We start from the raw sequence: 25,866 nt of genomic DNA, 5'->3' as shown, positions 1-25,866 counted from the left end.
TCTAGCCTCAATAACGATTTGCTATTGGTATTTAATTTATATTAGTTGTGTTTGGCTTACTTATTAGGAAATAAAGAAAGACACTTATATGTCTGTCTATATGCCCACTGTGAATTTCAGTCTTACTTTCACCCTAATGGAATACTGGGCCAGCAATCCAGAACATTTTACGTCGGATGTAGAGTTACGACCCATTTACGACCAACTGGTGCAACCAGCCCCAGGAGGTCCTTTGTACAAATTGTCCTTAATCCGGTTTATGTATGGGGGTTGGTGTGCCATGTCTTTGGTCAGGTCCCTTTTCCCAATTTGCACCGCTTGAGGGATTGATGTGATTTGATTTTATTTGGATCTCTTAGTCCCCATTTATTCTAATCTTCCAAGAGTACTTAAACATTAAAATACAATTTATAATACAAACACATTTTCACACTATTACAAACGGGAATGGGGTGCTTTGTTGTACCCCTCACTGGTGACCTACATACTATGTATTGAGTGCACTGTCATATTTTTATCCCCTCTTCCTTTGTCTGGATCCTTTTTTGTTTGTGAATCCATTGGCCCATTGTCCCAACAGAGGAGACATCCGTCCATCTAATTTTAGTGATTGCAACAACAAAAAACTTAGTGTAAAGTTAAAATCTATATTATTCATTATTGAATATATCCTTTATGGGAGGGTGCAGAGCTGTCATTGCTTTGTAACATGGTCCCACACTCCTAAATTTGCTTTTATTCTTATGCAATTTATTCACCTCAGGATGAAATGTTGTGTTTTGGTACTTTTGATAATGTCACCTTCACATTAATAGAGCATTTGACTGTCACTGGACTACGGGGAGATGTTTATTGAGCGAAGGAAATGTTACAGGATGGCCTCATTGACCCTTTATAGACAGTTATATAACATAGGGTTATAAGCATTGTATAAACATGGTATAACGCATATTACAATATTGTTCATTTATAGCCTGCTGTTCATAAAGCTTGATTAATTAAGCCGGGAAATGGTAAAAAAAAAAAAAAGGAAATACATGGGCGCTATTTTACACATCACAGGAAGTAAGGGTGCCTAGTCAAATAGTTTGACAAGTTTGAAGACATACTTTTTGAAAAACACTCCCAAAAATGTGTGGGCTGGGCTTAGCCCAGTCTTGTCTTTCTCTGGGGTGGGTCACGTGCGTTGGTGACAGTCTGTCAGAGTCAACAGCGGCGTATGATTGGCTTACAGATTTAATACAGGGCCCTCCCATAGGCTGCCCGAAAACACGTCACTCCGATCAGCTGTTAGTTCGCCTCAACAATAACAAAGGGAACAGTGGGACCTCGGAAAGGCTCGGAAAAGTAACGAACTGTGTTGTTCCGAAAACAAAGGTCCATGTACTAAATTTCTTCTGCGAAGAAAACTTTTTTTTATATTCTCGAAAAGATACAATCTACCTCAAAGTCTTAAGGATTTTATCATTAAATATCCGTCCTTTGCTGTTCACATCTTTTCTTGCCGCAGGTGAGTTTTTTGGGGGGTCTCTTTGTTGTCTGTTGTTGAAAAAACACACTGTTCTCTTTTGCAATTCAATTGTAGACCATTGTTGACATTACTTTATTTACACAAGTACGGTTTAGCACAAATACATAGCCTATTTCCACTGTTTTTATGCACCAACAGTGTTTTGTGTAGCAAAAATAAGATTCTCGGCCCATTTTTGCCAAATAAGAGTCAGACCGCAGTCTAATGAAAAGTTATTAAAATGGCAAGGTCTAGATGTCTACCTATCTATTGAAGGAGGAGCTATTTATATGCACAAAACAGAATTGTACTTTTTCAATTCAACTTTGCTGGCAGTTGAACATTGTAGGAGCTGCGATCCGCCTAAGAGGTGTAGGGTTACGCTAAACACCCTCCGCTTGTATGCTTGTCAACAAATCATCCTGCAAGCAGACAGCCTACCACGATTTGAAGTTGTTATTGAACCTAAAATGTGCCGTTTTTCATGTAAATCAATCAATAACATGTATTTATAAAGCCATTTGTACATCAGCAGTTGTACAAAGTGGTTATACAGAAACCGAGCCTAAAACCCCAGAGAGCAGGCAATGTAGATGTAGAAGCACGTTGAACAGACACTAACTGAACATTTTATTCATATTTTCAGTGATTTATATGTTTTATTACAGAGCCAATATCTGGCATTTTGCTCTGGGTGGAACACTCATGGAGAATACCCATATGACGTAATCGTTACGGCTCCTAACGTTCTCTGTTCCAAGGTGTCGACGACAGACCTCCAACCACCAACCATCCAAATACATACGACAAGAAAATATTATCCAGTGAGCTCTAACATAACCTACCGTTTCATTCCGCAAATAATAATATTCTGTCTTTTTAATGGGCCCAATATTACGACGCTTTCATCCCCCCTCGGTGTTTGCTATCCGAATAGAGCCACCGTTCTGGGAAGAAAACAATGCTTGCAAGCGATATTTTGTTGAGGACGAACAGGTGCAGGAGATTATAACCCGGTTGCGTATTGGACATACTGTAGATAAAGTCCCATAGAAAAGCCCCCAGTCCCTCAACTTCATAGCACAGCTGCTCATTTTCTTTGTCGTTGAATCTAACAAATAAGAGGACATTGAATCAAAGAACGACGTGTTTGCATTCGCTTGCAGCCTACACATCTTCTGACGAATATGTTGATGTTAAGTAATATATGACAAACCTGTAATTCTGGCATAACGTGTGTTTGCCTGTAGCCTACCTGGCAGCACAGGTTTCAGTTTTTGTGTCAGGTCTACCAAACAGCATTCTTGTCCTTTTTGAACATTATCATAAAGAAGCTACTGTTGTTCTCTCAGCTTTTTAGATCTTACAAGCCCACATATCTCGAATTATTGGCTGCACTGATCTGTATTTGTTTACCATAAATGTGTACATGCATACAACTCATAGTTTACAATTGCACTGACAAATGTGGCTTCACAGCAGGAATTCAATGTTGTCTGGCAGAATAATGGTTGTTGTGTATCACTGATCTTGCTTCAGGTCAGGGGTCATAATGTATGACCTGAAAACAGTGTCACTGCTGCGCTGTATCCCTGGTGTGTCTGTGGGGGTAGTAGTTAACTTTATCAGCAGACAAATGCTGTCTGGCTTTTTACACTCTAGTCAGTGGGACTGGAGGTCTAATTGCAAAGAAAGGTCAGGCCTATACCACCAATACTGGACTGTATGGTCACAGAGAGTTGATCCCTAGGTGAAGATACAGCATAATCAGCACTATAGTGTGTGTTCTATAAAAGACCACCCTATCAGTGAACAAGCTGCTAGGTTACAGACCTATTAGGCCCACATATATTTGGCCAGTATGTCTATGTCAGTTGGCAGCTAGTTGATGATGGGTCTATTTCCATAATTTCCTTTGAGGGATGTCTGGTAGATAGGCAAATAATACCCACACCTGTAAACATTTACGACCACATACGGTGCCTCTGAAGTTTGTGACAGTTGTGAATGATCTGGCTACCCTTTTATATGTTTTATTATCGAGTATTAGAGATATATAAAACCTATTTATTGGCAGAGATGGTTTATATTGGACTGTCCTCTAAAACTAGTAAGCCAGAAATAAACATAGATGTCCTTCCAGTTCAGTCTGACCCATGTTTTCCTTCTGCCAATTGCCCAAAAGCCAAAGGATATTTGTATGCATCTCCCCCCTCCCTTTTCACACAGGTCTTTATAAGCTCATGTATATGGTCTCAAACGTGTCACTCAAGATCACAACGACATATTCTCTCTCTTTCTCCCCCTCCCCTTTTGTCTCTCAGGTCCTTTGTAATTTTGCACACGCCGAGGTGAGCTGTGACCAGACTTTACACAGCTCCCCTCAGATGATAGACATCCGTACCTTATTGAAGCACTTTAGCACTTGCAGCTGATGACCAAAACGCCTGTTCCCCGTCCTCGCACCGCTCAGCCCCCCCTTGCTCCCTCCGTGCTCCCCCGAGGAGTACCAGTATGTTCCAGAGGCTCACCAGTGTCCTGTTCGGGGACGATGTGGAGGAGGTGAGCGGAGGAGGCCCCGGAGAACAGGGCTTTGGCCAGAAGGAGGAGGATGAAGAGTGGATCCTGGTGGACTATCTGGGTGAGTTTCAGAACATACACGTACACAGACGAAACATACACAGACATAAACACTAAAATACACAAACAAAAATGCAAATACACACTCTAAACACAAACAACCCCTCACACACCATAACCTCTGGGTATCCATGTACAAAACGGGTCAGATGGGTTCAACAGTGAGCATCATTTCCATACAGTCACATGGTGGGAACTTCACTACCTTTTAAAAGTCAACTGATCAAATCAAATAGTATTTGTCACATGCGCCAAATACAACAGTTATAGGACCTTACAGTGAAATGCTTACTTACAAGCCCATAACCTACAATGCTGTTTTAAGAAAATACCTTTAAAAAAGTAAGAGATAAGAATAACAAATAATTAAAGAGGAGCAGTAAATAACAATAGCGTGGCTATATACAGGGGGTACCGGTACAGAGTCAATGTGTGGGGGCACCAGTGTCGAGGTAATATGTACATGTAGGTATAGTTATTAAAGTGACTATGCATAGATGATAACAGAGAGTAGCAGCAGCGTAGAAGGGATGGGGGGGGGGGTATAATGCAAATAGTCTGGGTAGCCATTTGATTAGCTGTTTAGGAGTCTTATAGCTTGGGGGTAGAAGCTGTTTAGAAGCCTCCTGGACTTGGTGCTCCGGTATCGCTTGCCGTGCGGTAGCAGAGAGAACAGTCCATGACTAGGGTGGCTGGAGTCTTTGACAATTTTTAGTGCCTTCCTCTGACACCGCCTGGTATAGAGGTCTTGGATGGCAGGAAGCTTGGCACCGGTGATGTACTGGGCCGTACGCACTACCCTCTGTAGTTCCTTGCAGTCGGAGGCTGAGCAGTTGCCATACCAGGCAGTGATGCAACCCGTCAGGATGATCTCGATGGTGCAGCTTTTATACACTTTGAGGATCTGTGGATCCATGCCAAATCTTTTCAGTCTCCTGAGGGGGAATAGGTTTTGTCGTGCCCTCTTCACGACTGTCTTGGTGTGTTTGCACCATGTTCGTTTGTTGGTGATGTGGACGCTAAGGAACTTGAAGCTCTATGCAAATTGGAGTGGGTCTTGGGTTTCTGGGATAATGGTGTTGATGTGAGCCATGACCAGCCTTTCAAAGCGTTTCATGGCTACAGACATGAGTGCTATGGGTCGGAAGTCATTTAGGCAGGTTACCTTAGTGTTCTTGGGCACAGGGACTATGGTGGTCTGCTTGAAACATGTTGGTATTACAGACTCCGACAGGGAGAGGTTGAAAATGTTAGTGAAGACACTTGCCAGTTGGTCAGCGCATGCTCGGAGTACACGTCCTGGTAATCCATCTGGCCCTGCGGTCTTGTGAATGTTGACCTGTTTAAAGGTCTTACTCACATCGGCTGCGGAGAGTGTGATCAAACAGTCATCCGTAACAGCTGATGCTCTCATGCGTGTTTCAGTGTTACTTGCCTCAAAGCGAGCATAGAAGTTATTTAGCTCGTGTCACTGGGCAGCTCTCGGCTGTGCTTCCCTTTGTAGTCTGTAATAGTTTGCAAGCCCTGCCACATCCGACGAGCGTCGGAGCCGGTGTAGTATGATTATATGCCACTGCAGCATTTGTTTTTCCATGTGAGCATATTATCAGATATTACATCTCATAAACATCTATGAACTGACCTGCCAAACTGCTTGGCTATGCAGTCCTTAGGTGCCTTGTAGTCTCCATAAACCGATGCAACCTAAGTTCACCTGTACAAATGCAGACACAAGGATGCTACTCTAAGCCCTGGCAAGGTTCCCAATATCCATACACACAAAAACAAATACACGTGTGCCCATACATGCATGGTTCTACACATATACAGTATATTAATTCTGCTCAATAACACACACACACACCTGGCACACACTTGTTCTTTGGGGGGAGGGGAGTGCATCCAGCCCGTCTGTCCCTGACACATCTCATATTCCACAAGTGTGTGAATATTCAAGGTGTGAGAGACTGAATCCTGCTGGCCCACTTCTGTATGGGGGAGGGGAGGGTGGTGGAAGGGATATGGGGCAGTATATGGGCAATATGTCTGTAATCGGGTCAAACAAAAGCATGGGGGGCTAAGGGGAGGAAGATAAAAATAGGCCTGGTAGAGTTGCAATTCTGGGCTCTGAGGAGTGAGATGTGTGGGCCCAGCAGAATTCCCCTCCAGAATGGCCCCCAGTCGGTAACACTGTCTATGACCCAAACCACTGGGGGTTAATGCATTCATAGCGTCGTCTGTCACGCCATAATTCGTTATAGGACTTGTCTTACATATGTAGCTCATGGCCTCTTACGACAACCTTTGGAAAATGCATTAAGGCTGACAATGTGCTCATAAACCATGTGACACATCATTCATTACAGGTGTTCCATGTAAATACTTGAATGCCTATAAAAGCATTCATAATGATTTACAAACAGGTGGTTGATATATTACCCTACAGTCCAGCACTCTGTAGCCTTACCCAAACTGTTATAACCCTTTGTTACTACATGATCATAGAATAATGATTAATCTGATCACTTTATAGTGAATCTCTAATATCAGCTGATACATGGTATCATAAACCCTTTGTTACGTGTCTGTTTTATAGAACTGTTAGAGTGAATGCAGTAAGCAGACACTTGAGGTTAGATGTTTTGTCTCTGACCTATTTTACAGTAGGGATTGATTCCACACACTTAAAGTGTGTACTACTTAGTGTGTACGAGCTGTATTCCTGGCACACCTCAACACCTCAAGTGGCACTAGTCTCCTACTTCTTCTAAACTGCTTAATCTATTATATAATGGCGTAGACTGCTTTCCTTCCCCTTCCTGTGTGTGTACACACACACACACACACACACACACACACACACACACACACACACCACACACACACACACACACACACACACACACAAGGTGGATGGTGAGAGGATTACAGTCCTAATTAGCCTTACAGAGACAGTGATGAGAATGTAAGCTGTATTAGGGTTCTGCTGCGTTGCTTAGCGGCTAAGATAAGGGTGTGTGTCGGCACAATTTTTGTTATTTTTTTAGTTAACAAGGTGGCTGCACTGCTGCTGACATGCGTGACAGAGAAAGATGAGGATGGGAACTGGTGTCTCTTGGGAGTGGGTGTATTTATATCACACATGTACACCATAACACACTCAGAAATGAACACAACACCAGCTATACACACACATCATCTGAAAAGGAAAGAGGAAAACTTTCATGATCATCACACACAAGGGAACACATCCAATATACACACACACACACACAACACACACACAACACACACACACACACACACACACACACACAACACACACAACACACACAGAGAGAACACTGTTTAATACACAAAGAACACTATTAATACACAAAGAACACAGAGGAAAACACCTACACACACATGTACATGCACACACTCAGCTGTTTATCAGAGATTCTGTCCCCCCCAAAAAAAGACAGTCAGCTTTAAACTTTGGCCAGGAATGAAGATTTGGCCAGACGTCCGTGCGGGTCATTTTTAGTATTGTGGGAAACCAAACAGCAATCTGCTGGCTTTGATTCCCATCTGGTATCAAGTTGCTTTTTCCATCATACTTCCCATATGGCAGTGTATTATTCTGACTTATTAGTGCACTATTGACAGTAACACCACCGAGTCTCAAAACAAGACATGCTATATAGCCCAGGCATGCAGTGAATACAACTTCTCGCTCCAGCCAAACCACCTCATTTAACTTGATTAGATTTATTCTATTTAAACTTAGTTTCTCTCCTATCCTTTTGAGATAGTTAGTTAGTGGAAAAATGTGTTTTGGTGCATTCTAGAGTTGGGAAAGACTGGAAAGCATTTGGTAGCAGTTTGGTAGAGGGAGTTGCTGATGCTGCTTGATCCTATGAGTGACAGCTCTTGCACACACACACTAGTATCTTGGGTCAGGCATGTTATTCTGACAGACAGAACACTGCTCTGTGCCTGTAGGGCTTTGACACCTATGCATCAGGGGAAAGATGTTTTTTGTTTTGATCGCTAAAGCCATTTTCTCTGTGCCACATTGCCCCCTAAAGTCATGTTAGGGTATTGCATATGAGTTGTTATCCCACCCAGGTTGAGCTCAAGAACATCATATAGCATTTTTACATTTTGCTACAGAGAGTTTTTTTTTTATCGCCAATTATAAAACTCAATGGTTGTAAAACACATTTTCACACACATACCCTACATGCTTTGGCAAACATAAACTTTCCATTTCTTATTTGAATGTTAATTGTGCTGATGTATCCTAACCAATCCCTGCCTTTCTCCCCAGCCGAGGCCTGCTCTAGCCCCTGTGGTGATGGCTTGTCTGAGGTGGACCTGACTTCGGAGGAGGAGGAGGACCTTGTGTTCGTCCCCTCTCCCATCGCCAGCTCCCCCATCCGCTATGCCTCCTGCTCCTCCCTGGACTCCACCTCCGACACCGAGGATGGGGGTCCCGAGGAAGAGGAGGAGGAGGAAGAGGGGGGTTTCCAGTGCCTGGAGGCCTGTTCTCTAGAGGAGAGCTGGTTCGTCACTCCCCCACCCTGCTTCAGCGGGGGGAGGAGGGGCAAGCCTATGGTACTAGAGACCAGCCCCCTGGAGAACCTGCTGATAGAACACCCCAGCATGTCTGTGTACACCACCCACTGTCCCCCACGACTCTCCCTCAACCTCCCCCTCTCCCTCAACCTCAATCTCTGCCTCCCCCTTGTTGACGCACCTGCCGCCGTAGTCAAGGAGCCGGGACGACGTTCGCTTGACACCCCCTGCCACAGGTAGGATTTGTTGCTGCAAAAATTCTGGCAGTAGTGTTTCATCACCTACATTTAGTGAATTTATGCTTAACCTCTACGGGATCGGTGTCCCTATTCCAGGACGGTTGAGCTAACGTGCACTAATGTGATTAGCATGACGTTGTAAGTAACAAGAACATTTCCCAGGACATAGACATGTCTTATATGGGCAGAAAACTTACATTCTTGTTAATCTAACTCCACTGTCCAATTTACAGTAGCTATTACAGTGAAACAATACCATGCTATTGTTTGAGGAGTGCACAACAACAAACTTTTCACGGCAACTGGTTTGATACATTCACCTCTGAAGGTAAATAATGTACTTACATTCAGTAATCTTGCTCTGATTTGTCATCCTGAGAGTCCCAGATGTGTGAAAGTTAGTGTGTAAGCTAATGATCCATCATGTATGATATTCCTGGGAGTGTGTAAACATTTTTTTTTAAATAAATATTCTCTATAGTTATGTACTTCAAAATGTATCAATTAACCAATTTGGCACATTTGGGCAGACTTGATGCAAAATATTGTCCAGTATTGCAATGCTTCACTGGATCAATCTGAAACGTTGCCCACACACTGCTGCCATCTAGTGGCCAAAATCTAAATTGCGCCTAAACTGCAATATTATATGATGGCCTTTCTTTTGCATTTCAATGATGGAGAAACATTTTTTATTTTTTTTGTATTATCTTTTACTAGATGTAATGTGTTTATATTTGTTAGATGTTAGCTCTAATGTGTTATATAATATATTTTTTGGGGGGCAGGTAGCCTAGTGGTTTGAGCGTTGTGACAGTAACTGAAAGGTTGCTGGATCGAATCCACAAGCTGACAAGGTAAAAATCTGTCGTTCTGCCCCTGAACAAGACAGTTAACCCACTGTTCCCTGGTAGGCCGTCATTGTAAATAAGAATTTGTTCTTAACTGACTTGCCTAGTTAAATAAAGGTTAAATGAAAAAATGTGAATGTAAAAAATATTCACCTACATTAATTTCACATTTACACAAACTTCAAAGTGTTTCCTTTTAAAATGGTATCAAGAATATGCATATCCTTGCTTCAGGTCCTGACAGGTAGTTAGATTTGTCATTTTAGGCGGAAATTGAAGAAGAAAAAAACATGGATTAACCAGTCCAGCCCCCTTCCTGTCTCCCCCTATAGGCCAGAGACGGTAGTGCAGCGCAGAGCCGGGCTCCATGCTGGCTGCTATGCGGCAGCCGTCTCAGCCCGGGCCTCAGGCCTCCTAGACCAGGCCCAGCATCATGGACGCCTGACCCAAAGGGTACGTGGCGCCGCCCAGCACCAGCTCCTCTCCCGCAACGCCCTACGCCGCCTCAACCTGCTGCGTACTGGAGGGCCCAAGCAGGCCAAGACCACCACCACCTATCTACACCAGCCTGGCCAGAGGCACCTCAACTACTGAGGTCCTGGCCCTATCCATTACCCTCCATCCATCAATTCATCCATCTGTCTCAACCTGGATCCACGAAAAGAGTTCATCCTGCAACATGCTCTCCATCTTCCCTCCGTCCACCGATCCTCCACTCTGGAATGAAGAGACGTGATGAGGACTCCTTTAGAATCAATGCCATCGGTCACTTTACTCCGCTGCAGGTTCCCACCACCACATGGTAACTGGGAGAGACTGGTTCAATCAGATATTACACCTGTGGCGACACTCTCCGCTTTCACCCACTCTGCAATGGTTGTGTGATGTCATTGATTGATATCATGGAGTTGCTTGTATGCTGTCGTAGTGACATTGTAAGTGATGTCATTGAGTTGTTGTATGCTGTCATAGAGTGGTTGTGTGCTATCAGAAGAGTGTTTGTGTCTTAATAGAATGACTGTGATGTCTTTAGAGTAGGAGTAGGCATTTAGAAAAGAAGCATGTCTTTCACTTGTAATTAGGACAGTTTATTAACAAAGTTGTTTCTCATGTCCCTCCAATGAAATTGCTTCCTCTATCACTTCATGGCAAACTAATATAATTTGTCATTCTGATGGCCACAACTTACTTTTCAAAATCATCACTCCCCTCTCTTGACTAAGGGTGAACCTGCCTTGAACTTAGTAATTCAGTACTTTCACAATATTGTTTGAGAAAATGTTGGTCAAATACTGGGTTAAATATCACTAAACGCCTTGTTATAAAAGTAGAATTTAAGATGAAAAATAAATATAAAATGTATTTAAAAAAAACTTCCAAAATATTTTTTAAAAGAAAAAAACATATATTACATATCAGTATGAAGTTAGTATGAGCGTTTATCTACATAGGTATGTTTGTAAGCGGCGGTTTGACTATGTTAGTGTGTGATTTGTTGCATGGTTGTATAGCGCTAGAAAACAGAAAACAGAAGAAAAAAATGTTTTTGTATCTTATCTCTCATTGTTCTAAATCTGCAGTCCACTTCTCAGGGTCATAGCCAATCACCTTTACACTTTACTAAAATGCAGATTACTTGACAAATGTTAATTGTCTTTGTACATACTGGAGACCTTCCAAATTTGTCATAGTGTGCTTTGCCTTGTGGTAATGTTTGTGATCAATAATTGACCTTTTAAAAGAATCGTGTGCGTCTCGAGAAAATTGAATTTGAACGTTTGCTTGTCCAAGGACTGTGAAAATGAACTCCTACTCTCTCAATCGACTGTTATAACCCCAAGATGGAGTGAAACTATAAGTCTTTTTCATTTGTTTATATATTTTTTCTGTGTACTTTCCATTGTTTTGAGTTAGATATTTACCCTGTTCTTTATTTGCTTAGTTAAATAACTTAGTAATATTATGTTAAAATGTCAACCAAAAAGTAGCGGCAAACTCTAACCTTGCAATAGTTTATATTACTATTGTTTTTGCTTTTACAGTATATTCTCCTTTACTTTAACAATGATTGCAAATTGGAGACTTTGTGTTCTGATATGGTCAAGTTTGTGACAACATGAATCTGTGCGCTCTTGTGGTAAGAAAGCACAGAGAGACACAATTCAAACACCTAAGTAGCCTATTTTAAGTTTCACAAAACCTCTAAATGTCAAGTATCCAGGACAAACTCAATAATTTACATGACCTTATATTATGACCTAATATCATCTGTTTCTTTGTACTTATTGGGGGAAATACACAGTACATACATATTCAGATGTATTTAGTGTGGTAGCATTAAGAAGCACTAAGGTGGTTTTGTCTATATAGTTGTAAACTGATTATAGTGAAGTGATTTAAGCCTAGTCATTGTATTTGTGTATCTTTTTTATTTTCAGATGTCTCAGATTGCAAAACTTGCATCATTTGACGCATCAATTTTTGTACTGCATTGTTGTGACACGGGCAACAAGACGAAGGGAATGGAGGAGATGGCTAAGTCCTCATTTTTGATGTGTGAAGCTGGAAGGAGCCATCTTGTTTTGTCCTCAGCTGTCTGTATGAGCTCTTGATGATAATAACAGGGATTTGTATTTTGTTTCATGCCTTGAATTTGTTGTGGATCACGTGCCTTCCAGGTTAAACAGTATAATGACAATGCATTAATGAAGAACTTGAACTGTTGTCCAAAGGGACAACACATACAAAAGCAAATCAACTATGCACACAGGAGGTAGCTTCTCTTTGTGAACCACCCAGCCCATTTTCAGCTTTTATACACAAATGTAGCAAACCTGTTTTCTCCTGTGTGAAGAATATTTGGTGGCATTTTTTTTTTACTACGTGTTAGACTTTTGCTTTGATTTAGTTTACTGGAATAATACAGCACTTTGCCAAAAAAGTGTAGGAATTTGAGCGTTAACTGTTATTTATCTACTTAACTGATCGCGTTATTTGTATTTTGGATGTATGAGAGATCAATTCACTCTGTTTTTATGGTCAGCAAAATTTGCAAATGAGAATGTGGTAGTCTGTTCTAAAACTGTAATACATGATCTGTTGTCATGATGTAAGCCACAGTCTACAATAAATGTTTTCATACACACACTCTTGTGTTTCTGTCCATTTGATCCATTTAACCTTTATTCTACCAGGTTTATTCAACTATGATGAAATCTCTTTTGCAAGAAAGACCCGCCAGCCAGCCTAGACTTTATTTCCAAAACAAGCCCTTTATAGCACTGAGCTGAGACAGCTTTGATGTTACTTTCAGTATGACATTCTCATGAGTTCTGAATAAAGAGCACATAACAGCTTTGCACAGCAATATTAAAGCCTAATAAAATGTTTAAAAGATGGACTTCATCAAACAATTGAGAACAAGTTATCACAAATGTTTGACCAATCACAACAGAGCAAAGTAGTTGGCAGGAAGATCTTCAATAACTAAACTAAACGTCCCTTTTTCAGGACCCTGTCTTTCAAAGATCATTCGTAAAAATCCAAATAACTTCACAGATCTTCATTGTAAATGGTTTAAACACGGTTTCCCATGCTTGTTCAATGAACTATAAGCAATTAATGAACATGCACCTGTGGAGCGGTCGTTAAGACACTAACAGCTTACAGACAGTAGGCAATTAAGGTCACAGTATTGAAAAGGACACTAAAGAGGCCTTTCTACTGACTCTGAAAAACACCAAAAGAAAGATGCCCAGGGTCCTTGCTCATCTGCTTTAACGTTCCTTAGCCATGATGCAAGGAGGCATGAGGACTGCAGATGTGGCCAGGGCAATAAATTGCAATGTCCGTACTGTGAGACGCCTAAGACAGAGCTACAGGGAGACAGGACGGACAGCTGATCACCCTCTTAGTGGCATACCACGTGTAACAACACCTGCACAGGATCGGTACATCCGAACCTCACACCTGCGGGACAGGCACAGGATGGCAATAACAACTGCCCGAGTTACACCAGGAACGCACAATCCCTCCATCAGTGCTCAGACTGTCCGCAATAGGCTGAGAGAGGCTGGACTGAGGGCTTGTAAGCCTGTTGTAAGGCAGGTCCTCACCAGACATCACCAGCAACAACGCCGCCTATGGGCACAAACCCACCGTCGCTGAACCAGACAGGACTGGCAAAAAGTGCTCTTCACTGACGAGTTGCGGTTTTGTCTCACCAGGGGTGATGTTCGGATTTGCATTTATTGTCGAAGGAATGAGCGTCACACCGAGGCCTGTACTCTGGTGCGGGATCGATTTGGAGGTGCAGGGCCCGTCATGGTCTGGGGCGGTGTGTCACAGCATCATCGGACTGAGCTTGTTGTCATTGCAGGCAATCTCAACGCTGTGTGTTACAGGGAAGACATCCTCCTCCCTCATGTGGTACCCTTCCTGCAGGCTCATCCTGACATGACCCTCCAGCATTGCAATGCCACCAGCCATACTGCTTGTTCTGTGCATGATTTCCTGCAAGACAGGAATGTCAGTGTTCTGCCATGGTCAGCGAAGAGCCCGGATCTCAATCCCATTGGGCACGTCTGGGACCTGTTGGATCGGAGGGCTAGGGCCATTCCACCCAGAAATGTCCGGGAACTTGCAGGTGACTTGGTGGAAGAGTGGGGTAACATCTCACAGCAAGAACTGGCAAATCTGGTGTTTTCCATGAGGAGGAGATGCACTGCAGTACTTAATGCAGCTGGTGGCCACACCAAATACTGACTGTTATTACTTTTTATTTTGACCCACCCCCCCTCCTTTGTTCAGGGACACATTATTCCATTTCTATTAGTCACATGTCTGTGGAACTTGTTCAGTTTATGTCTCAGTTGTTGAATCTTGTTATGTTCATACAAATATTTACACATGTTAGGTTTGCTGAAAATAAACACAGTTGACAGTGAGAGGACATTTCTTTTTTTTGCTGAGTTTATTACAAACAAACAACTGATTCAACACTTTAGGAAATAAACAGTGACCCAGAAAATAATAACTCTGATAAAATAATCCTATACACTTGTTTTAAAGGCTATAAAATGGAATAATGACTAATGTTTATTGTGTGTTGAAATCTGAGGGGTATGCTACGAAGTGGGATCAATCAGTTGGCCAGCTAAGCAACCAGAAATAACTGTTGATTTTCTGATTCATTAAAAAGGCTAAACTTTATGCTTTTGGTTGTTGAGTCAATTAGACCATGCCCATTTCAAGCTTAAAAAAAAGAAAAAAAAGAAGTTATTTCAGAATATTTAGGTATGTAACTCCTTGATCCTGCTTTACTATATACGGTATAGGCAAACATGGTTTAGTAAGAAACTGTGGTATAGGTATACATGATACTACCCTCTGGGGGTCGATGTCACTATTTGGACGGGTCCAGCAGTCTTATCTTGGTATGACAAATAATGCATTAGCTAGAAGAGGAGTGGAAAAAAGAAAGCTTCAACCTAGCTCAATCTATGTACAATAACAATAAGCATATAATCTCTGCGTTGAAACGTGTAAAAATCTTCCTGTTTCAATATGACAGTGCTCCACGCTATCTTAATCTCGGGTTGTTTACATTTTGAAGGAAGACCACGTTGTTTCTCCTGACCCTCCTCTGATTGGCTAAGCGAGTTTGAAACCCCTCCCATAGGTGGACCTGTAATACGGAAGTGTTTTTCTTGCAGCGAAAAAATAAGAAAATAGAGTATAAACGTTTTTTTATATATACTTGACCAAGTGTAAAGGCTAACTCAGCGCCTACTGCGTCATTTAAGGTTAACCGGAAAATAAGGAACGCGCCCTTTTTCCCCAAAAATATAAATGAAACCCCTCTTGTGCAAAGTAGATCCACCATCCATACAAAGTCGATGAGTGCTAGTCTTTAATAATGATTGCAAACACGTGATCAAATGTATTAACTCCCGGGAAATAAAACAGAATGTTCGCTTTCTTATTTGCAATAAATGGAATTCAGATTTGAACATTTAGCGCGTTTAAATGAACCGGGAACACACATGCGCACTTGCCATGGAATGGTCATATATATAAAGATTGGCGCCGGCGCGACAGCTGATCATTATTCGTTCATTCATTTCTGAAGGTAAGGAGCTGGATGTTTGCTTATTTAACTAGCTATATATCTCAGGAGTTTGTTCTGAAAATTCGTGATAAAGCTATTATCTCGATGAGCAACATTTAGTTTATTGGGTTCTATTTTTGTCAAAAAATCTTGAAAAGGAACCAAATGGCAAGAGAGACTGGTAACGTTAGCAAACAAGTTGGTTGCAAACTAATGTTATCTGGCTAACATTAGTTGGTTGATTTGATAAGGCAATACATCTGTTTCTTCACATTGGTTTTACTCTGTTCTTTTATCAAATTTGATTGATATTCAACGTTAACATAAGCAACCACTGCTTTTCAGGGACGTGGCATAAAGATAGTTAGCCAGTAACTTTGCTAGCCAGCAAACGACATCATCATGCAAATTATACCTACCAATGTTGAATTATTACTGCGGCAATACATTATTTAAGTATCATATCCTTTATCTATTTATATAAACGTTTTTATGTAGCTGTATTGGAGTTGAAGTTAGCTCACTGGTGAGCTAACGTTACTGTAGCTAGCCATAGTGACTGTCCAAATCCTCCCGCTTCGAGAAATTGGCGCGTAGTTGGGTTTCACAAACCATCAAATAATTATCGTGTGGTTACTTTTGTTAACAATAACCATCTAAGTTACTATCAGGGCTTCTGACATAACACTGGGACTACGCATAAAGTAGATTTTTATGCAATTTGTGGCAGATTTCTTTATGGAAATGACGGTACTCACAAGCTCAACCCTATTTGGCATGCCATTTTACCGCCGGAAAAAAACAGCCTTTTATTATCCAATCGTGTTTTGAACTTGTGAAGATAAGTATCTTTGCAATTTTAATAATGTTTTCGCCCTGTCTCCGTTTCAGTGGATAATTTTCGGTGGAACTCTGAAGCCTTCAATTGACAGAATGGCTAACGTTAGACGCAGGTATGGGATAAAGCCTTGTTATCAACAAGCATGATTGCCAGCTAGCTATAACATTGATTATTTGTACATGTTAGTAACAATTGGTATGGTGGCTGCTTGCTGTCGCTAAAAATTGTCTGTCCTTTCAGTGGTCGCATCACATTGAAAGCAAGAGATGAGAACGCACCAGAAGAGAATGTCAAGATCAGACGAAAAAGAAAATCTGAGGTTTGTTCAATTAGCTCGCTGTGTTATTTTTAACCATTAGTGTAGCGGTATTGTTTTTATTGGTTTGTCGTCAAATAACAACTATAACCTTAGCTAATTGTATTGTCCACTTTTCAGCCATCCAAGAAGATTCCACCCGCAGTGAAGAAACAAAGCTATGAAATACAGGTTGGTTGCTTGTTTATTCAATCAATTAACTTTACTAAGTTGTGCCAGTGATTAATGACTGTAAAACATGTGGGAGAATATAGGGGTTAACTATGGTAAAATTCGCATGGATGTCGAAGTAATTATTGATGAGACTTAACTAGTCGAGGTAACTGTGTCAGTGGGTTAGACATCGCGCAATAACCCCGCGTTTTGTCTGTCCCTTTCTCCTCGGCCCGCCTAATCTAAATCGCATGCTTTGTTTTGTATACACTATGTAACGTTTCATAAATACCAGTTTCTGTCGCCATTAAAATCATTATTCTCTTTTGTATGTTAAGTTCATGTTTTTACTATAGCTTTGAACAGTTTGGTAGTTTTCACTGTGCTGGTAGCATGCTGTGACCTCTATTTGTAAATGAGTGCTCTGTTGGCTATATGGAATTATCACTTGGTAAATGCATGCTTATTTATATCTGCATTTGCTGCTTATGTGACTGCTGATGAAGAGATTGAACTTGGTGCCTTTTCTCTCTAGAAACGGTGGTCAGAAGAAGGGGCAAGTCCATGTGTCCTCGTAGAAACACCACACAAGGAGCTGGAGATGACAAGAGACCGGTCTGGCTTCAAGCAGTTCCGATTCAAGAACATCTTCATCAAGACCTCACCGCTGCCCTGCCTCAGGTACAGTGTGTGTGTTAAAGGGGCTTAGCCCACATTCCTTTTACACCTCAATAGTGGCAATTGCTCCCCCCCCTCATGCAGACGCCCCATGTCTTTGTTCCTAAGGTGTACCCCCAACGCTACTTTAAAAAAACTCTGAATATGTCATGTTTTAGTGGGACTCTACTCACGTTAGCCACTTGGCTAATGTGTGTCAATGCAACGCTTACATACAAGGTCAGGGTGGCAGTAGACCTGCAACTAGAGACACTTTAGAAGTGAGCTACTCTGAACTTTTTGCGTTTTCTCCTGTTTGTCACTATTGATGATGAACAAATTCAGTGTCTGGTGTTGGGGCCTCATATTCCATGGGATTGCGCACTGGACGTCTTGTTAAGACCTTTGTGTGTGTTTCCCCTTGGCAGCTGGGCCAGCTCAGATGACGTGTGGATTAAGATGCTGAACAAGGAGCTGAAGTATGTCCACGACAAGGCCTTCCTACAGCAGCACCCCAAACTAAAGCCCAAGATGAGGGCCATTCTCCTGGACTGGCTTCTAGAGGTATGTGTGTCTCTGAAATGACTTGCTGTACTCTATACAATCTTGGGCCTATTACTTGTACCTATCTATAAGCCTTGTTTACACCTGCACTTGGATTTGTAATGACTGGATATGCATGAGCCAAAGGTCTGATACTCCACCTCCATAGTTATTACCTCAGGGGTTCTACATCTCCAATACTTTGACTTCTTTACTATAGTGCCCCAGGATTTGTACAGACGTGACTGATGTCTAACCATTCTTGTTTTCTCCTGTGTTGTAGGTGAGTGAGGTGTACACTCTGCATCGACAGACTGCTTATCTGGCTCAGGACTTCTTTGACCGCTTCATGCTGACACAGGATGATATGGAGAAGGACCGACTGCAGCTCATAGGCATCACAGCCCTCTTCATCGCGTCTAAGATGGAGGTAGGCGTAATGCCCTCCATTTTCATGTCCTGGATGGTGACCACCGCTTTAGTTTATACTATGTCATAACAAATCAATAACAAAATGGCATTTGTGCTGTATTTTTCTCAAGTCTAATCGTTCCCCTCCTTATGCCCCTCAGGAAATCTACCCGCCAAAGCTCCATGAGTTTGCCTACGTTACTGACGGAGCCTGTGAGGAAGAAGCGATCCTGGAGATGGAACTTGTCATGTTGAAGGTAAGAAGCTCCTGTGCCCAACCCTGCACTGTACTAATTCAGTTGTCACACATTACTTAATGACTTCTCTCCTCCATCAGGCGCTGAACTGGAACCTGTGTCCAGAGACGGTGATCACATGGCTGAAGCTCTATGCTCAGGTGGAGTCCCTGAAGGATGGCGTCAACTTCCTGGTACCTCAGTTCTCTCAGGACACCTACATCCAGATCACACAGGTGAGTCCACTAGTCCCCCCCCCCCCTGCAGCTTTTACTGTTCCTTCTGACACGTGGGTTTTAGCTTCCCTATAACTTTATTCATGTTACAGCTTTTAGACCTTGCCATACTGGACATCAACTCTCTGGACTACCAGTATGGGATACTGTCTGCTGCTGCCTTCTGCCATTTTTTCTCATTTGATGTTGTCCACAAAGTATCGGGTAAGCATTGATTTGGCATCGTGTACATAGGTTGGCCCCATTCTAGAACCCCACAGCCCTCGTGTTATTACGTAGTTACTAATGTCTGTTTCTGTGCAGGTTTGACGTGGGATAGTATTGCTCCCTGTGTCCGGTGGATGACCCCCTTCATGCGCACTGTCAGCGCCTGTCCCAGAGTAGAGCTCAAAGACTTTAAGAAAGTGACGTCTGACGACAGACACAACATCCAGACACACGTAGACTACCTGTCCATGCTGGTGAGTGCTCACACATTTCAGGGGCTGGAATGAGTACAATATAAAAACAGAAGTGTCTACACACTGTTGGCTGTTTAGAGTATTTCTACCAGTGTTTAGGAGGAGCAAGTCGCTTCCACCCAGAAATGTATTGCAGCCATCTTGATGCATGGGCAGCCATTTTGTGCTACCAAGTAATATTTTCAAGTGAAAGAATAGAACTGCTCATACAAATGTTTGCTGTTCTTAATGAAGTGTCTTGTCTGTTGCAGAGCGACGCTCACCAGAGGCAACCGGACAGCCAAGACAGTCTCTCGCCTGCTGCCTTAGGAGGGATATTGACTCCACCAAAAAGCACAGAGAAACCAGCCAATCACTGAGCCCCAGGGTCTCCTCGCGTTGATTTTCTGACCAACCAGATGCAGGGAGAATTCCCTAGATGTCACGCCTGACCAGCCAGAGGCCGGGAAACTTTGGAACCTCATCCTCACGTGACCAATCAAATTTGCCTTTGGTAATAACTCACCTTTGTGTAGCATGTTAAGATGAGTTATTTTACTTTATATACCAAGCTGGATATCAGAGTATATATGCAGTACAACCATGGAAATCAGCTCATGGTTACTAAATTGACTTATTTTGTCAAATGATTGCAACAAAAACCCTGTTATCTCAATCTTAATCCCCAGAATTAGAATTTTACATGGAGATCATTTGAGTTGACTCAAGTCAAATCTTCCTCCATAGGAAAACATGTCTGCTGCTCCCCCTGTTACTTGAAGCGGAGCATCTCAGGACATGGGATGTTTTGATAGCTAAAAAGCTACTATTTTATTTGAGGTGAATTGGTACATAATACACAGTTGAGTTACTCAACTCAGTCTCTTAACTTTGTGTTACCATGTGTATTTAGTGCAGTATAGTCTAAATCTGGGTACTCCTGGACAAGCTCAGCCATACAATAACACTGAAAGAATTATTGATGTTGTGTGCTATGGTTACGTTTGAACATTTGAGCTGTTTGAAAGGGTAGTGCAGGGTAAACTATTTTCTATACCAACTTAAGCACCATTTTTGAACGTATGTATTCTCTCCACTGTGAACGACTCATTTCCATGTGCCTGGTGCATTCTCCTGCCACAACACATTCCTGGAAAACTTGACTTCAGTAGTTTGATTTAGACCTTTTGGACCAATTTACAACTATGTAATTTTAACATTGTATTTATTTGTTCATTTAAGCCATACAATGTTTTATGTCCATATACATTCTTCATAGGGCTATGAATTCAGTTCTTTAACAATGCCAAAGGCAACCTATTTAAGTCACGGGATGCATGTTATTTATGATTTTGACATCTGTTATTGCGGGGGGAGGCGGTATAATGCAGTTACATATGAAATGTTATGTTGCGTAGTTTGGCGCTAGCCTGTCCGTGGTGCCTTAGTTGAACTAATATGGTGATGTGAAGACTTGAGAACCCAGAGGCTCCAGTGGAGGGCTCTAACCCAGTCTGTCCAGCAAACCTGTGACTGTCAACTGAAACCTTCAGTGTTGTGCAGGCGCCTGCCGAGGCAGTGGTATACAAAGAACCATGTTTAAACTGTAAATACTAATGTGTATATGTTATGTACATAAACTGAACGTTCTCTTTTCTAATGGAAACATGAAATTTATTGAATAAATGAAATAGAAATTAATACATTTTGCCTGCTTTTATGGTTGACTTTGGAAAGGCAGCATTTGCCTAGTACTTTCAACCATGGTTTGTTAAATTCTTGTGATTTGGAGAGGGAGTGCCGTTTAGAACTGGTCTAACTTAAATGAATCAGGCAACAAGATCAGTATACAATACTACCTATTACATGGACATAAGAGCCTGGAGGAGTCCTGTATATCTGTGACATGCTGAGGGGAGACGGCGAGTGAAGGGAGAAATGGGACAAACATCGCCTGGCCTCCAAGAGTGCGGTGCAATCCTCACGCCTTCGCTTCCTCCGACATGAAAAAAGTAACTTCTCAGAATGTTGGGGTGTTATGAAGATGAGGCCTGCACGTTTTTCATGTGCTTTGCATTGCTTCAGTATCCTTATTAGGCCTTGAGTATTGTCTTGGGCCTGGCATTTTAGTTCATGTTTACACATGCAATGGGAGTATCTTCTGAGGACGAGGGGAACGCTTCACTCTGAATGACAGGCGGCGTGTAAAAGAAGCCTTAACCATGACTCAGACGGTGGAGTCACAATGAAGTGCTCAACTTTCTTACAAGTAATCACTCGGGTATTATGTTGAAAGCAGAGGGACAACACTAATCTTATGAACTAAAGGTTAGAAAAAGTGGGCCAAAGCAGCTGTAAGACTGTCAGCCTTATGTGATTGTGTTAAAGGTCCAATGCAGCCATTTTAATCTCAATATCAAGTAATATCAGGGTGACAATTTATTGTGATTCTTTTCAATTAAAATGGTCAAAAAGAAACTTAAATAGATTCTTAGCAAACAGCAATTTTTCAAGCAACAATTTTGCTAGGACTGTCGGAGTGGTCTGAGTGGGGAAAACTGAAAACTAGCTGTTATTGGCAGAGGTTTTAAACTCTTTCTTTTTGGTCTATTAACTAATCCACTGCCTCGTGATGTCACCAGGCAGGCCAAAACCCCATCCCACCAAAACAGGCTGAAATGTCAGGCAGTCTTTTCAAACAGCTCTTACACTAAAATGGCATCATCATTTTTACAATTTCACAGTGTTATTCCAACCTCATAGTGTGGAAATATACTATACTGTATATTAAACACAGGAAATTACGTTTTTGACTGCACTGGGCCTTTAAGAAAATTGCCCCAGTCCTATCTCTAGTCCCCCTAATGTCCCCCACCCTGAAAGGACTGAACAGTGACAGTGATCCCTGGTCAGTCAGCTCCGCTTGGGGGTCTGTGTGTGATGATGCATGTCTCTCCATGAGGCCAGTGTGTGTGTGTGTTTGAGGGGGTAGTCTAGGAGGCAGACAGTGGGACAGCAAGGCAGGCATGGGCCGCTCTCTCTCCCTCCTCCCCCTTCCCAAGTCTTGGTTATTGTGTTGTTATTGAGAGGTTATTGTGTTGGCCTGGGAACGCATAGCCCCCACCTCTACATGCCAGCGTTATCATAACTCCCCACCCATCCCTCTTAAACCAACCCTGACAAAGAGACCCCACCCCCTACCCAACTACATAATGAGTCCTTCACTTTTATGACAAGTTTCTTTCATTTTCCAACTTAACGTACATGTGCTACCATCTCCACGTACAAATATCCCATATTGTCTATGACACATCTGCAGTAGAAAGATTTTTTTAAATCCTTGAGAGAAACTATAACAATATCGTTTGACCAAATACATTATTTTTCATGTGTTTCATGTAAAGATCTTATACTCACCACAAGAGGGCAGTATGTCCCTATGTTAAGAATAATCATGGCCGTATTTCTCATCCCCTTAATCACTGTTGTTGTACCTTCTCTCATACAGTGCTATGTTCTGATAAAGCCTGCGCCATGGTTCATTAACGGTGTCCATATAATAGAGATGGAGTTACAGCCATCCATACATTGGAAAAAGAAAGTTACAAAACCAATTGCAATGCCTTGAAGAAAAGTAATTTTTATTAAAAGTAATATACAAAAGGAATATCTGACGTTAGGTTGCTATAAAACGTAGATATGTACATTATATATACATATAATAACACGGGGACAACGACCTCGAGTCCTGAATACAGTAAGTAGGGACGTTGGGCTGCGAGGAGTGAAGCCTTACTGGGTTTGTGAGTTCTGGAGTCCATGTGTGTCCTGATCAAAATCACTGTATGGCTGCAACCACATTTATCCATTGTATCTATAGTTTTAGGTTAATATATGCAAACATAGCAACTGCAGTTAAGTTATATGGGGAAAAATGTAAGGGTGCAGTCGATAATTGCACCAAACACCAGTGTACTAAAGGCACCCCCATTAATTTCAAATGTGGAGACAATTTGGAGACAATAGCCAGAAGCGATTTTATCAGTGTGTTTGTTAGGGAAGTGTTCCTGGTTCTCACTTTGTCCCCACTGTGCATCACAGTAACTCTACAGCCATGGAAAAAATGAGATATTTGTTTTTACAGCTATATATAGGAGTTATCAAGAACAAAATCATAAAGTGAAGACATTTTGGAAAGCTAGTTTTGTGGAGTTTCTGTCTACCTACGGCAACAAAAATAGAACCATTTCAATCAGATAATTTATAAAATAATTGTCGGCAATGGAGTTTCTGGGATTGTACTGTTTGACTTTTCTTTGACTACTCACAACTATTCCTCCCCAGCCAACCCCTCCCTGTATTTCCTGGCTCCTTTAGCACAATACATTCATCAGACGTTGTCAGGACACTGTGGGGTCATCCTGCCCTCCTTGTTTCCAAGACGATAGGACAGGAAGTTTCAGACATGATTGGCATCACACAACACCATCTCTGAACCAACATAGAGCTAGAAACAGATGAAAGGAGCACGTCCTTGTAAGACACATCAAGACAGTGCACCACAAGGGCTGGGTTCATTATGTCTATATTGGAGTATAAAAATATTTCCTATCTGAAACCCATCACTATATTCTATAATACACATAATTGATGCCAAGTGAAGGTTTCTCACCAGGCATATCAACAATGCTTTTACTGTTCTAAGCATTTTAAGGTTTGTACTTATTTTTTGGCAAATGGATTCTGCAATCAAGACTGAGAATCATCCACTAGTGCAATTAGACTGTGATTGAAAGGGAAAGTATTTGACAATAGTCTAGAGGCTCTAGAATCTCTTGCACATGAGAACTGATAATTTACACATATCAAGGAACAAGCAACACGATTGATGGCTTTCTTCGTCTAATCAATTTTCCTTTAGTTATATAAGGTTCCTCCTAGAGATCATATCTACCTCCTGCTGAACTGAAGAAGGGGAACTCCCCCTGTGTAGGGCAAAAATGCTGTTAATATATATTCTCACAGGATAGAATGTGGTAAAGGAACAAATCAGAGCTTCTCTGTTTGCCCGTTTCCTTGGCATGACTGTCTTTATCCAATAGGATGTCTGAAACAAAAACGTTATAATACAAAATAAATGGGTACCGGTAACATATACATTTGACACATTAAGTTCAAAGTCCTTATAATATAGAAGAACAACATTGTCCCTGTTGGTTCAACATAATTTGAGAGCAAAAATAAATACAGTTTCAACACTACACCGAGAGAAATAAAACAGAATAAATAAATTCATCTCACTAAGACTTGTAATCCCTCTTCCACCACACAAAGCTTCAGCAAACCTGTCAACATGAAGAAAAAAATAACAAGAGCCAATTTTCTGTGTGCTTGGTTTCCCTTACTACCAACCAGCATTGACACACCATACACAACCACTAGCAGGTACTAAGTCAGTCAATGTTGCAGTGTATGATGGGTTGTGGTTTATGAGTACCCTAAAAAGGGTGTGGCAGGTTGTCCTGACTATGGCTCCTCTGACTCTGACTGTAACTCAAAGCTTCCATGTATGTCAGCGCCAGCGCCGGTCGCTCGTACATTTCACTTAGAGCCTCAAACTTGTCCCCCCAGTGGGATAGCCGGTCGTAGCTGAAGGCTGCTCCCTCCTCTTCCTCTGCATTATCGTGGGAGATAGCAGAACCCAGCGAGCTGAGGCTACCGACCGGGGACCCGGCGCCCTCGATGCTCCAGACATGATAGCTGTCCGGCGGGAACTCATGACTGTCATTGTCGGCCTCCCAGATGATGCGCGCCACGTAGCTCTTGAAGTCCATGGGGCAGTGGCCCACGGAGCTAGCATGAGCATCATTACTATCATTAGTATAGCTAGCATTGCTAGTGTGAAAATGATGGCGGTGGTGGTGGTGGGGGATGTGGAGGTAGGGGGTCCCTGAGCTGCAGGCTGAGCCAGCGGGGTGCACCTCCTCCTGGGAGCCCTGGGAGGACTTGATGAGGGGGGCGGTGGTGCAGGATGAGGACTGGGACAGGCTGGAACACAGGGGCCTCTTCAGCTCTGTGATGTCATAGGCATTCTGGAGGGATGAAATGGCATCAAATTAAA

The 25,866-nt window shown here is 42.1% G+C and overlaps 3 protein-coding genes across 3 annotated transcripts in view; 2 read left to right on the top strand and 1 right to left on the bottom strand.

The window, feature by feature from the left end:
• The first annotated feature begins 3,941 nt into the window (after positions 1 to 3,941).
• tp53inp1 (tumor protein p53 inducible nuclear protein 1) lies at positions 3,942 to 10,943 on the top strand. The gene is made up of 3 exons (XM_023989017.2): positions 3,942 to 4,151; positions 8,466 to 8,949; positions 10,136 to 10,943. Exons 1-3 carry the CDS (start codon positions 4,025 to 4,027, stop codon positions 10,395 to 10,397), a joined length of 873 nt encoding a protein of 290 aa, XP_023844785.1. The 5' UTR covers positions 3,942 to 4,024; the 3' UTR covers positions 10,398 to 10,943.
• Positions 10,944 to 15,871: 4,928 nt separating this feature from the next.
• On the top strand, positions 15,872 to 20,219 carry ccne2 (cyclin E2). Its single transcript, XM_023989016.2, has 12 exons — positions 15,872 to 15,933; positions 16,804 to 16,865; positions 16,994 to 17,072; positions 17,190 to 17,240; positions 17,758 to 17,903; positions 18,308 to 18,443; positions 18,706 to 18,852; positions 18,995 to 19,090; positions 19,171 to 19,305; positions 19,398 to 19,509; positions 19,609 to 19,766; positions 20,018 to 20,219. The coding sequence occupies exons 2-12, from the start codon at positions 16,846 to 16,848 to the stop codon at positions 20,123 to 20,125; spliced, it is 1,188 nt and encodes a 395-aa protein (XP_023844784.1). The 5' UTR covers positions 15,872 to 15,933; positions 16,804 to 16,845; the 3' UTR covers positions 20,126 to 20,219.
• A 3,153-nt stretch (positions 20,220 to 23,372) lies between these two features.
• LOC111964641 (putative neural-cadherin 2) overlaps positions 23,373 to 25,866 on the bottom strand; it is a 133,048-nt gene continuing 130,554 nt past the window's right edge. The window contains 1 exon segment of the mRNA XM_070443811.1: positions 23,373 to 25,837. Coding sequence (XP_070299912.1) covers positions 25,244 to 25,837 — 594 coding nt within the window. The 3' untranslated portion in view covers positions 23,373 to 25,243.

Source organism: Salvelinus sp. IW2-2015, linkage group LG6.1 (assembly GCF_002910315.2).
Source record: "Salvelinus sp. IW2-2015 linkage group LG6.1, ASM291031v2, whole genome shotgun sequence".
Classification (NCBI taxonomy): Eukaryota; Metazoa; Chordata; class Actinopteri; order Salmoniformes; family Salmonidae; genus Salvelinus; species Salvelinus sp. IW2-2015.
This window is presented reverse-complemented; position numbering and strand designations above follow the sequence as displayed.

What these genes read in the sequence shown, in the direction of transcription:
- tp53inp1 (XM_023989017.2), top strand. Translation starts at nt 4,025, where the DNA reads ATGTTCCAGAGGCTCACCAGTGTCCTGTTCGGGGACGATGTGGAGGAG. An exon ending in GATCCTGGTGGACTATCTGG is followed by an intron (nt 4,152 to 8,465) that starts GTGAGTTTCAGA and finishes CTTTCTCCCCAG; the next exon opens with CCGAGGCCTGCTCTAGCCCC. An exon ending in CTTGACACCCCCTGCCACAG is followed by an intron (nt 8,950 to 10,135) that starts GTAGGATTTGTT and finishes CTCCCCCTATAG; the next exon opens with GCCAGAGACGGTAGTGCAGC.
- ccne2 (XM_023989016.2), top strand. Translation starts at nt 16,846, where the DNA reads ATGGCTAACGTTAGACGCAG. An exon ending in GACGAAAAAGAAAATCTGAG is followed by an intron (nt 17,073 to 17,189) that starts GTTTGTTCAATT and finishes TCCACTTTTCAG; the next exon opens with CCATCCAAGAAGATTCCACC. An exon ending in CCTACATCCAGATCACACAG is followed by an intron (nt 19,306 to 19,397) that starts GTGAGTCCACTA and finishes TTCATGTTACAG; the next exon opens with CTTTTAGACCTTGCCATACT.